The sequence below is a fragment of the Eublepharis macularius genome, chromosome 2, assembly GCF_028583425.1.
Source record: "Eublepharis macularius isolate TG4126 chromosome 2, MPM_Emac_v1.0, whole genome shotgun sequence".
Classification (NCBI taxonomy): domain Eukaryota; kingdom Metazoa; phylum Chordata; class Lepidosauria; order Squamata; family Eublepharidae; genus Eublepharis; species Eublepharis macularius.
This window is the reverse complement of record NC_072791.1, coordinates 72,146,987-72,159,297: the sequence shown is the minus strand read 5'-3', so window position 1 is coordinate 72,159,297 and position 12,311 is coordinate 72,146,987. Positions and strand designations below refer to the sequence as shown.

General features: G+C 42.1%; 1 protein-coding gene across 3 annotated transcripts in view; it reads left to right on the top strand.

Annotated features, from left to right (window-relative positions):
- PCNX1 (pecanex 1) overlaps nucleotides 1–12,311 on the top strand; it is a 150,006-nt gene that overhangs the window by 13,541 nt on the left and 124,154 nt on the right. For all 3 annotated transcript variants that reach the window (XM_054970361.1, XM_054970360.1, XM_054970359.1), the window contains exon 2: nucleotides 5,491–5,699. In XM_054970361.1, coding sequence (XP_054826336.1) covers nucleotides 5,491–5,699 — 209 coding nt within the window. The remainder of the gene's footprint in view (nucleotides 1–5,490; nucleotides 5,700–12,311) is intronic.

Here is a 12,311-nt window from a genome sequence, read left to right as displayed (position 1 = left end):
GAAGGCAAGAAGGGATCCCCAGGGAACCGGGAGGGTATCCCAAGAGGAAAAAAGCTAAAGTAAAAATCCGCCTTTTAAAGGCACACTACCACCAGTGAGCTTAAAATTAGCCAATTGGGGGCTTGCCTGTATTGCACTATGCCTCACAGGTGTGAGGAAGGAAATAATTTCAGTCCCAAGAAGCTTTGTTCTAATCAACTAGAATACCAGAGCTGGATTGTCCCCGGCTTTTGGCCTTGAGGACCTTCACACTTCCAGAGACTGCGCCTTATCAGCCTGGATACCATCCAGCTTCAGTCTTCAAAGGGACATTGTGTCTCCCTCTGATATCAAAGGAGGGGGGCCTTAAAAGAAAGAGGCCCTAAATTTAAGTGCATCTAACAGCCATAAAACCAAATTTCAAGTGGTTCCTTTGACGGGAAACCAGCCAAGTGAGTTTCCTGACACTCCTATGCTTTCTTTCATGTTATAAAATGAATAAGAGTTACTGTAAAATGTATGTGTTTAAAGGTAAGCTTCCCTTTCATTCAGACAGAACAGTAATCCATTTTTGACTTGAAAGCATTGCTTAATAATGATGATGATGATGACTGTGTTTATATACTGCTTTTCTAGACAGATTAGTGCCATACTCAAGAGTGGTGAACGAAGTCAGTGTTATCCTCACAATACAGCTGAGGAGCTGGGGCTGAGAGGAGTGGCTTATTGCAGAGTTCATGACAGTAGTGGAAGTTAAACCAGCTGAGTGCTGATTTGCATCCCAACCTGTTATGACCCTTTCTTTCTCTTGGGTAGATTTGATCTTTAAGCCCTTTATTCTTGCCCCCTTTTGGTAGATTGCTGCCACCAGGAATTAAATTCCAGAATAACTTAAATTTCTCCTTTTAGTAACATGCCCAAGGGTCAGGCTTTTTCGTGATACTATGTGGCCTTGAGGATAGGAATGGGATATAGGAATGACAGATACTCTGGGATATTAAAAAAAACAAAGTAAACTTTTATTTTTATAAGAAGCATATCAGTTTCATATCATTTCTAAAACTTGATGGGCTCAAAAGAATAGTTCTCAATTTTTAAAGTTACTTTACTTAAGCCCAGTCGCACAGATCTTCTCTCAGGCTTCACACACAGATTGCCTGCTTTTGATATTAATTTCTCTCTCAATTACAAGTAAGACCTTTTCTCAGGCGCACACACAGTTTGCCTGCTTTTCCCTGACTGAATGTCCTTTCACAAACACACAGTTCAGGTTTCCACATAGGTTATATTTCTCTCAGATAACATAAACAAGCTTAGGCTGCACACAGCTTGCCTGCTTTCTCCTGAACATAAGAACATAAGAACATAAGCAAAGCCATGTTGGATCAGGCCAGTGGCCCATCCAGTCCAACATTCTGTCACACACAGTGGCTAGAAATCCAGTGCCATCTAAAGGACTGTCAGTGAGGCCAGGACACCAGAAGCCCTCCCACTGCCTTCCTTCCAGCACCAAGACAACAGAGCACCACCTCCCCACAAAGAGAATACCATCTATCTCCTGTGGCTAATAGCCACTGATGGACCTCTGCTCCATATATTTGTCCAGTCCCCTCTTGAAGCTGGCAATGCTTGTAGCTGCCACCACCTCCTGTGGCAACGAATTCCATGTGTTTATCACCCTTTGTGTAAAGTAGTATTTTCTTCTATCTGTTCTAACCCGACTGCTCAATAATTTCATAGAGTGCCCACGAGTTTTTGTATTGTGAGAAAGGGAGAAAAACACATCTTTCTCGACCTTCTCTGACCCGTGCATTATCTTGTAAACCTCTATCATGTCTCCCCTCAGTCGTCTTTTCTCCAGGCTAAAGAGCCCCAAGCGCCTCAATCTTTCCTCATAGGGAAAGTGTTCCAACCCTTTAATCATTTTAGTTGCCCTTCTCTGTACTTTTTCCATTGCTATGATATCTTTTTTAAGGTGTGGCGACCAGAACTGTACACAGTACTCCAAATGAGGCCTCACCATCGATTTATACAGAGGCATTATGATACCGGCTGATTTGTTTTCAATCCCTTTCCTAATAACCCCTAGCATAGCATTAGCTTTTTTTATGGCAGTCGCACACTGTGCTGACGTTTTTAGTGAGTTATCTATCATGACTCCAAGATCTCTCTCTTGGTCAGTCTCCGCCAGTTCAGACCCCATCAACTTGTATTTATATTTTGGATTTTTGGTTCCAATGTGCATTACTTTGCACTTGGCTACATTGAACCTCATTTGCCACATGGATGCCCACTCTTCTAGCCTCGACAGATCCCTTTGGAGTGCCTCACAATCCTCTCTGGCTTTCACCACCCTGAACAATTTCGTGTCATCTGCAAATTTAGCCACTTCACTGCTTAATCCCAATTCCAAATCATTAATAAACAAGTTAAAAAGCATTGGACCCAATACCGACCCCTGTGGCACCCCACTGCTCACCACCCTCCACTGTGAGAAGTGCCCGTTTATGCTCACTCTCTGTTTCCTATTAATTAGCCAGTTTTCGATCCACAAGAGGACTTGGCCCTTTATCCCATAGCTACTGAGCTTACTTAGGAGCCTTTGATGAGGAACTTTGTCAAAAGCTTTCTGGAAGTCAAGATAAACAATATCTATCGGGTCTCCCTTGTCCACTTGTTTGTTCACTCCCTCAAAGAACTCTAACAGATTGGTGAGACAAGATCTTCCCTTACAGAACCCGTGCTGAGTTTTCCTCATCAGCTTTTGGTCATCAATGTGCCCACTAATTTTATTTTTGATAATAGTTTCCACCAACTTACCCGGTATTGACGTCAGGCTGACTGGCCTGTAATTTCCCGGATCTCCCCTGGAACCTTTTTTAAAGATGGGGACAACATTAGCTACCTTCCAGTCCTCAGGAACAGATGCAGAGTTTAATGACAGATTACATATTTTTGTGAGGAGATCTACAAGTTCACACTTGAGTTCTTTCAGAACTCTTGGATGTATGCCATCTGGGCCCGGTGATTTATCAGTTTTTAAATTATCTAGCAGTCGCATAACCTCCTCTCTCGTCACCTCAATGTGACTCAGGTCTTTCAAAACCCCTCCCAAAGTCAGTGCTTCCGGAGTGGGCATGCACTTCTTATCTTCCACAGTGAAGACAGAAGCAAAGAACGCATTCAGCTTCTCGGCCATTTCCCTATCACCCTTTAGTAATCCTTTTACGCCTTGGTCATCCAAGGGCCCCACGGCCTCCCTAGCTGGTTTCCTACTTCTAATATATTTAAAGAATTGTTTATTGTTTTTCTTTATGTTCTTTGCAATATGCTCCTCATATTCCCTTTTTGCCTGTCTGATCACAGACTTGCACTTTTTTTGCCACAGCTTATGCTCCTTTTTATCAACCTCACTCCGACTAGTTTTCCACTGCCTAAAAGAATCCTTTTTACCTTTTACAGCTTCTATTACATTGCTTGTTAACCATGCTGCCCTTTTCCTAAACCTATTTGTGCCTTTCCTAACCAGCGGTATATATTTAATTTGAGCTTCCAGGATTGTAGTTTTAAATAGTCTCCAAGATTCCCCAAGTGTTTTGACCTTTTTTACTTTCCCTTTCAGTTTCTTCTTCACGTACCCCCTCATCCTGATGAAATATTTCTCTCAGAACTGCTTAAAAAATACTCAGGCTGCATACAGCTTGCCTTCTAATACCAGACTCAATATTTTTCTCAGAAATACTTAAACATGCTAAGGCTGCACACAGCTTGCCTCTCTTGCTCTGACTGAATCTCCCCCCCCCCCTCAGTAACTGAAAACTACATCCACTCTGCCCACACTGTCATCAACCAATCATATCACTCGCTCATCCCTCTCTTTAACCCCAACTCTTCATCTATACCACACCAAGCATTTAAAGACACATACACACATTTACTTAAAATCATTAACACAGCCATTTAACCACTATGCTACGGCATACCATGAACTCTCAGTGAAAGAGGCCTGAATAGATGATGCATTTACAGCAACCGGAAATCATTGCATCTGATGGGGTGACCATATTCTACAATGTGACAGTACTGGATAAGTAGAAAAATAGCGTGCTGTCAGCTTGTGTTTGTGCATATTCACTTCAGAATTGCCAGATAACCTTTTGGAGAAACACTCATAACATGCTTATACTTATACAATTGTACTTGATGTAAAAAAACTAGAACAATGACTAGCAAGTATCTAATAGCATTGCATTTACTAATATCTTAAATATTTTGATGTGTCAGTACCTGCTTTTAGTTGTAGTTTCTTTCATCAATCATGACTTAACAGAAAAATGTCATTTAGTGTAGGTTTAAGGACCTACATTTTCTTATCTCTGCATAATTGGTGAATCACTAAAAGGCATCCAAAAAGCAGAAGAAAATGACTGAGTGCTAACTATTTACATCATTAAATTATATATGATGGAACATTTTGGATTATGGGATTCTTCACCTGTCACCTTTGTTGAGGATCCTGTGCAGTAAAACTTCTGAACCTTAAGTGTATATGTAGTATAAACTTAAGGCTTGAAATGAAGTTGGAAAAAGCAAGGAACAACTTACAGTAAGTAAAATCCAATATAATATTCTATTTCTTTCCCCTCCTCTGCCTTTAGCCCTTTGCTGGCTATCTTTTCTTCAGTTTATAGATGAGTTACCTTAGATGTTGTAAATAATGATATTCCATAGATTAAGCTTACTTAATTGATAACAGATTTGGTATGTAGGAGTTCAATATTGGAGTTCTGTGTTCTTTTTTGTTTGAGGATAGTGTGCTTTTGCCCCTCAGTTTCCCCCTAAACTTTTATTCTTGAAAATAACTATGTTTAAAGAGAGAGAGAAGGTTATATCCTGCACCTCTACTGAGTTAATAGTGGGTGGAACAGTTGACCCAGTGAAAGGTTTCATGAACTGGAGGAGCATACTGCTGTTAGCTGAGCAGGATGCAGCCCAATGATTATTTTAGAGTCTTATTTTTCAGCCTGTTATCTCTGCCAATGTACATTACTCATCAGTAAATAAGGAAAAGAAATTTGCTACTAAGGTCCTAGAGTTAAGAAAGGGGTAGTGGTTCTCTAATTCTATTAAATGCTGCCTTAGTACTTGCTTAATTTTCTAAAATGATAATTATGCTTTTTTGTGTGCAAACATTTGACGAAACAAAGAATGTATCAGAATCATACTTAAAATGGACTATTGAGGTCATCTCTTCCTTTCTGTAATGCAGGAGAAAAATGTTAAATCTAAAAAGGACATAGGATTCTCTATGTAGAGAAAATATATTCTTCATTGAGAACAATTGAGGAGATAAAGGATAAGGAAATATGGGATGAATGAGTCTGAAAGCAGCATTAAGAATGTGGTTGCAGGCACACCAAAGGTTCCCTTGCTTGACTACAGGAATCTCCTCCTTAGTCTTCAGGTGACACTATTGTATGTATTAACTTTCATTTCTCCACTTCTTGACAGGCTCTTCCTTCTTCTATGGTGATAGTTGCAATCTACTGTCCAGTGATAGCAGCTCTCTTCATAGTTCTGAAGATGGTAAACTACCGTTTACATAGAGCACTTGATGAAGGTGAGATTGTGGAGAGGAACACAAGTGAACGTGTAGAAGGGAGTGCAAAAATGGAAGAAAATGACTCTTCTGCAAGGAGAAAGGACAGTAATGGACCTAGGTAAGGAATCTTCAGTGTTTCTTTGTTAACATGCATGTAGGATACTTTTGTTACAGCTTTTGGCTAGAACACACAAAAATGAACTTAACTTTAAGCAAGGTCCAATAATCTAATAGAAGATACTGTTGAAATATATATATGGGCATCTTATACTGTAAGTTATATAGGATATATTAAGTGGTCAACTTAAGTGCACCTGATTGTCTTGTTTACTGTAGCTCCACCTTTTTACCATGACTGTTTTAGAGACTGGTGGGAGAGCTAAACAAATGGCAACTTGTCTCGCCCAGCTTGAGCCTGATCACAGTCAAAGTCTGGTATTCCTATTGGAGCCCCATCCTTTTATTACCATGTAATAAATATCTTCTTTATGTGCTGCAGTGTCATACTCAGTTCTTACCCATTGTGTTGCCTCCGCTATTCAGTTCCTGTCCATGCTACCCTGTGTCCCCGCATGCTTGTCTTTTTCTCTCCTTGCATCATGCTTCTGGAAGTTAAGAGACAAGAGCAGTTAGAGCTGTAATGAAAGCCACAATTAATATTGTGCAGTGGTAATGGCAATTCACCATATCACAAGCAACCTTCAGGGTACTATCCCATTTAAAGGTAAAGGTAGTCCCCTGTGCAAGAACCGAGTCATTACTGACCCATGCGTGGACATCACATCATGACATTTTCTTGGCAGACTTTTTGTTACGGGGTGGTTTGCCATTGCCTTCCCCAGTCATCTACACTTTACCCCCAGGAAACTGGGTGCTTATTTTACCAACCTTGGAAGGATGGAAGGCTGAGTCAGCCTTGAGCTGGCTACCTGAACCTGGCTTCCTCCAGGATCGAACTGAGGTTGTGAGCAGAGTTTGGGCTACAGTACTGCAGCTTACCACTCTATGCCGTGGGCTCATACTATCCCATTTAGCAAGACCAAATGTCATTCTTTTCATATTTATAAATAATGACTTTGATCCAAAGATCAAAGAATAAGGCAGTTCCACTTGTGCAATAAATAACTGTAGATGTTGCCCCCCCTCCCCTGTGCAGTTGCAACACATTTCTCCTGAGGATCTCTCAATCCCCAGGAGTGATTTTTTAAGGCTGCAGTGGGGAAGGCATAAGAACATAAGAAGAGCCTTGCTGCATCAAATCAGTGGTCCATTTAGTGCAGCATCCTGACCTACACAGTGGCCAACCAGCTACTATGTGGGACCAAGAATAGGGCATAGAGGCTGAGGCCTTTCCCTGAAGTTGCCACTGATACTGGTATTCAGAGGTTTACCACATTTGCATGTGGAGGCTCTCTTTAGTCACCATGGCTAGTAGCTGCTGATGGACCTATCTTCTATTACACTAATCTCCTTATAAATTGTCTGTGCCTATTACCATCACTGTATTCTTTGGCAGCAAATTCCACATTTTACTCACTGTGTAAAGAAGTATTCCATTTTGTCCGTCCTGAATCTGCTTTCCATCAGCTTCATTGGATGCCCTTAAGTTCTAGTATTCTGGTAGAGGGAGACCGTTTCTTCTGTCTAACCTCTTTGCCTTGTTTATAATTTTGTAAACCTTTTTAATGTCCCCCCCCCACCCCAATTCATGTCTTTTCTAAACTGAAAAGTCCCAGGCTCTTCAGCCTTTCCTCATAGGAATGGTGCTCCTTAATCATCCTGTTGGCCTATTTTGTACTTTCTGCAGCTCTGCAATTTCCTTTTTGAGATAGGGTGACCAGACCTGCACACGGTATTAAGAGTGAGGCCGCACCATAGATCTATACAGGGGCTTTATTTATATTAGATGTTTTATTTCCAATCCCTCTTCTAATAATCCACAGCATGTGTTACAACCTCTCTCTTTTTTAATTAGATGAATTTTGCCTTTAACCCTCTTCTTCTTGCCCCCCTGGGTAGATTGCTGCCACCAGGAATTATATTCCAAAATAACTTAAATTTCCCCTTTAATAACGTGTCCAAGCGTCAGGCTTCTTTGTGGGACTATGTGACCCTGAGGATAGAAATGGGATATATAGGAATAACAGATACTCTGGGCTGAAAAAACCAAAATAAATGTTTATTTTTATAAGAAGTGTATCAGTTTCATACTGTTACTTAAGTTTGATGGTTTCAAAGATAGTTCAGTTCTTAAAGTTTCTCTTCATAGGCTCAGTCACAGAGATATACACAGACTATCTCAGGCGCACACACAGTTTGCCTGCTTCAAATAGAATGAATGGTTTTTTCTCAGACACACAGAGTTCAGATTTCCACACAGGTTATATTTCTCTCAGAAGTTCACAGATACTCTCAGGCTGCACACAGCTTGCCTGCTCTGCCCTGACTGAATCTTTTCTCTTTCTCAGTAACTAAACTTCAGTTCACCCCGCCCACACTCTCAGTCATCAACCAGTTGTCTCACTCACTCATCCATCTCTTTCACCCCCACTCTTCATCTGTACCACACCAAGCATTTAAAGACACACACACTTAAAATCATCACAGCATAAAATTTGCCTTTTTTACTGCTGTAGCACATTGAAAGGACATTTTTATTGAGCTGTCTACTATGACCTCAAGGTTTCATTCCCTCCTCGTTATCCAAATAGGCAGTCTCCTAATTAGTTTGGGGAATTAGCTTAAAGGAGAGGGAGTAACTGGGATTCTCCATCTACATTTACGGGGTATTCCCTTAAGAGAACTCTTGAAATGAACCAGCCAGATGTTCAAAAGGAAACGTTTTTATTAAAACCTTTTTATTAAAATGATCATGATCTCTTGACCCATTGCCTTGCTGACGTGGGGATGCATGGGATGCCTGTACAGTGGCTGTCTCCTTTCTCCATGGTTGGGGTCAGGGTGTGGCGCTTGGGGAGCAGATGTCATTATGCCATTCTTTGGTGTGAGGAGTCCCGCAGGGATCCATCCTCTCCCTGATATTGGTCAAATCTATACATGCCACCTCACCCAAGTGATCTATAGGTTTGGGCTGGGTTGACATCAATACACTGATCCCTGCTATATCTGTTGATGGACAGCCATCTGTACATTGCTCTGGATACTGGGCCAGGGGTCTGGATGCTATGGTGACTTGGTTGAAGAAGAGCCGCCTGAAGTTAAACCCTTTGAAAATGGAGGTCCTGTATCTGGGTCGTGGGATGAATGGTGGGGAGATCTGGCTCCCAGCCCTGGACTGGAAGCAGTTGATGCCTGCATTAGTTCGGGATTATTTCAGCAGGGAACCTCGCTGCTGGCAGATCCAAACTGATGGATGCTGACAACACTCTTAAAAGTGTTGATTATCAGTAGTCATTCTAGTGAAGAATAAAACTATTTCTAAAGAAGAGAAGAATAAAACTATATTTAAAGAAGAAAATTGTCTGGTTTTCCCTTTATCATTATGACTCAAGAAGGGCCTCTTCAAGATTGTGCTAGCTGTGCCTTTAAATGACACAGGAAAATGTCAATTCTTTGTGCCCTATCTGCCAAGGGATCACAAGATAGACATGCCTGCTCTTTGTGTCACCAATTTACCCTGAAGGCATGATCTGACAGAGCCTCTTCAGAATGGTCCTTTCTCAAAGGCTGTGTGTCAGCCTGATTAAGGGCAGTTGTCCCCTCCCTGTCCCCTTCAGTTCAGAAGCCTGGAGGTGTAGCCTAGTAAAGCCCTCTGTGTTGGGCAAAAGTAGGTTAAAAATAGCTTAAAATTCAGAGTTGCAATGGATCTTGAACAACAGAGTCAGACGCTTGTTTGCTTTTAAGAAAACATTTACTCTAAAAGGAAAAAGATACACAGGATTGCTATAAAACAAACAAATCTGTTTCGTACATCTTTACAAAGATCATATGAGCAATATGGAGAATCTGCTGCTTCTTGACCTAGGAGAGGAAATCACCTACCAATAGTAGTTTCTCGGTTTCCCGGACTTTCAGATAGATAAGGCTGTTGGCTCTGTGCCAGGTTTCTCTTCCAGGGAGTACACTAGGTAAACATATTAACCCCATAATGACTGAATGTCAGACATTGCAACCTATATTCCAACACTCTGTTCTGAGGCTAAGAGGCTTTTTCTCTCAGAGGCTTTGTCTATGTGCCAGCCTGAATAATGGCCCCTCTGCTTCCTTGGTTGTGTCAGCTCTGAGGGCAGAAACAAGGAGATGTGGTCTAACAGAGCCCTTCGTACTAAGCTGTGAGACTTTTCTCCAGAGGCTTTTGATATGTGCATGCCTGCCTGAAGGAATCCCTCCTCCTCCCAGGCTCTCCTCAGTTCCGACATAAAATCCCTTGAAGCCTGTTTTAATAGAGCTAACACAGTGACACAGCAGCCACTATTACCAGAACTGGTCTCATTGTGAGTAGGGGGAATTAGCAGCAAGGAGAAGGCTATGCCAGAGGAGTAACAAGCGAGATCCTCCACCCATTTTTACAGGGTCCCCTCCCCAAGGAAACTGACGAGATGGATGTTCTTTGAAAATAGAGTAGTTTTTAATTAAAGGGGAAAACACACACACGGGAGGCAAATAAAAGGTTTGTCCTTGCACTCAAGAATCCTAGGAAATTAGCCAGAGGTTGGTATAGAGTGAGGGATTTGGGAGATAGTTACCATCAGAAGAGTAGAGTAGTCTGTGGAGGAAGAGGGCTTCTAATGTCCAGCGTCTTCGTCCAAGGCAAAAGGCTCAGAGAGAAATCTGAGGGAGCAGCACTAAGATTCAAAGTAGGTGCCCATCACACTGCTCAGTTTAATTGGGGCAGAGCTAGTGTTCTTATAGGGCAAATTAGGCCTTAGGGCTGGAGAGTGACAGAGACCTTAATGGTTGTCTCCTAAGATGGACAAAAGGTTTGAGTACCTTGATTGGCACTGCTGGGGCGTGACAAAGGAATTAGATTGATTGCTCTTGGTGTCTTACAAAGAAATGGCTGTTAATTAAATGTTCCCTGAGCATAGCTGACAAATTTAGAGTTTTGATTAAACGTTCCCAGGAAGAGTTTCAAACTTATCAGAGCTAATTGATGGCCGTCGATTGTAGGCTAGGGTTTAATCAATGGAAAGAGGGGCGTTTGGAATGTTCTGGGTGATGACTCACGAGCATCTCTATTGTCAAAGATAGCACATCCGCAGTGTGGGGAGGCAGTAGCCAGTACACCCAGTCACTTGGCATATACTCACATTCCATTCATGTCTCATTTTCCCGGGTGGGGATCCAGCAACGCTTTGCTCAGCTGGCTGGTTTGCTAATGCGAATTAGAGTGCATCAGATTCACTGGATTATGATTTTTATATCATAAGCAGTTATTAAAACAGTGGAGACTGGGCTTATTGCTCCCACCACTGGCTGAAGAGCAGCTCTTAAGGGCTGAACCTGATGGATGCCTGAGGAGTCTCACTCAGGGCAAAGAGGCTCAGGTCGAGGAGCAGGTCCCACTGCATGGGCGAGTTTAAGGCTAGGGTTTGATTCATCTGTTCTCCCTTGAATTGTCAGAGGGACACATACCATGGGCCACTGGAGGGCATGGCAGGACTCACAGACTACTTGGGCCCAGTAGTGCACAGGTAGAGAGGCCAGTACTGTGTGATTGTGCACAATTAACAGAATACTGCCAGAATCTAGCAGGGCTCACAGTCTCCTTCCCCCAAGCCCACCTGGACCAAATGAGCAGGAATCCTTATGGGACAGGCTGAGAAGGTGGCAAGCAGCCTCAGAATGGGGAGTGGATTGAGGGAATAGCATTTTTCCTTGTGTGCGGGTGTGGGTGTGGGGGAAAGTACCAAGGGGAGGAGGGGCACTTTAGCTCTGGAAATCTTTTCCATGGCTGGCCTGCACATGTGCAGTCTCAATGTGTGCCTGTACAGAGGACCACTAAATGAACAAGAGTTACAGGTAAGTGGAACCCTGTTTTCCAAATCGTTTATGAACAAATTAAATAGAATCTACTCCAATAAGTGGGAACAAGATCAAATCAAGCCTGAATTCTCCCTAGAAGCTAAAATGACAAAACTGAGGCTATCGTACTTTGATCACACTATGAGAAGACAAGAAAATTCTCTGGAAAAATCAATAATGCTAGGAAAAGTGGAGGATAGTAGGAAAAAAGGAAGACCTGCAGTATCTGAGCAAGTCTGTTAATGATAGGACGTTTTGAAAGTCTTTCCTTCGTAGGGTCGCCATAGGTCGAAGGCAACTTGATGCCACATAACATACTCACTCACCCACCCACCCACCCAATAGCAATCCTAGTGATACTCCGCTGCTTCCCTCCATTGAAAAAATTGTCCATTTATTTTTACTCTCTGCTTCTTGTTTAGCCAATTTTTAATCTCTAACCAGACCCCTCTTCTTATCCCACGGGTGCCAAGCTCAGGAATCGTAAGTGGGGTACATTGTCAAAGGCCTTTTGATATTCTAAGACTTTACTCATGTTTCTTTTAATCTCTGCATCTTTTGGTACGTATTTTGCCATTTTTTGAAAGTTCAGGGCAGCTAATGTAATTCTTTTCCCCATGTTACCCTTGTAACAACATTCTGAGAGAGACTGGACTGAGAGCTTGAGTCTGTCCCATGGTCATCCAGAGAGCTTTATGGTTTGATTCTGAGTCTCCCATATTGTAGTTCAATTCTGTACCTATTG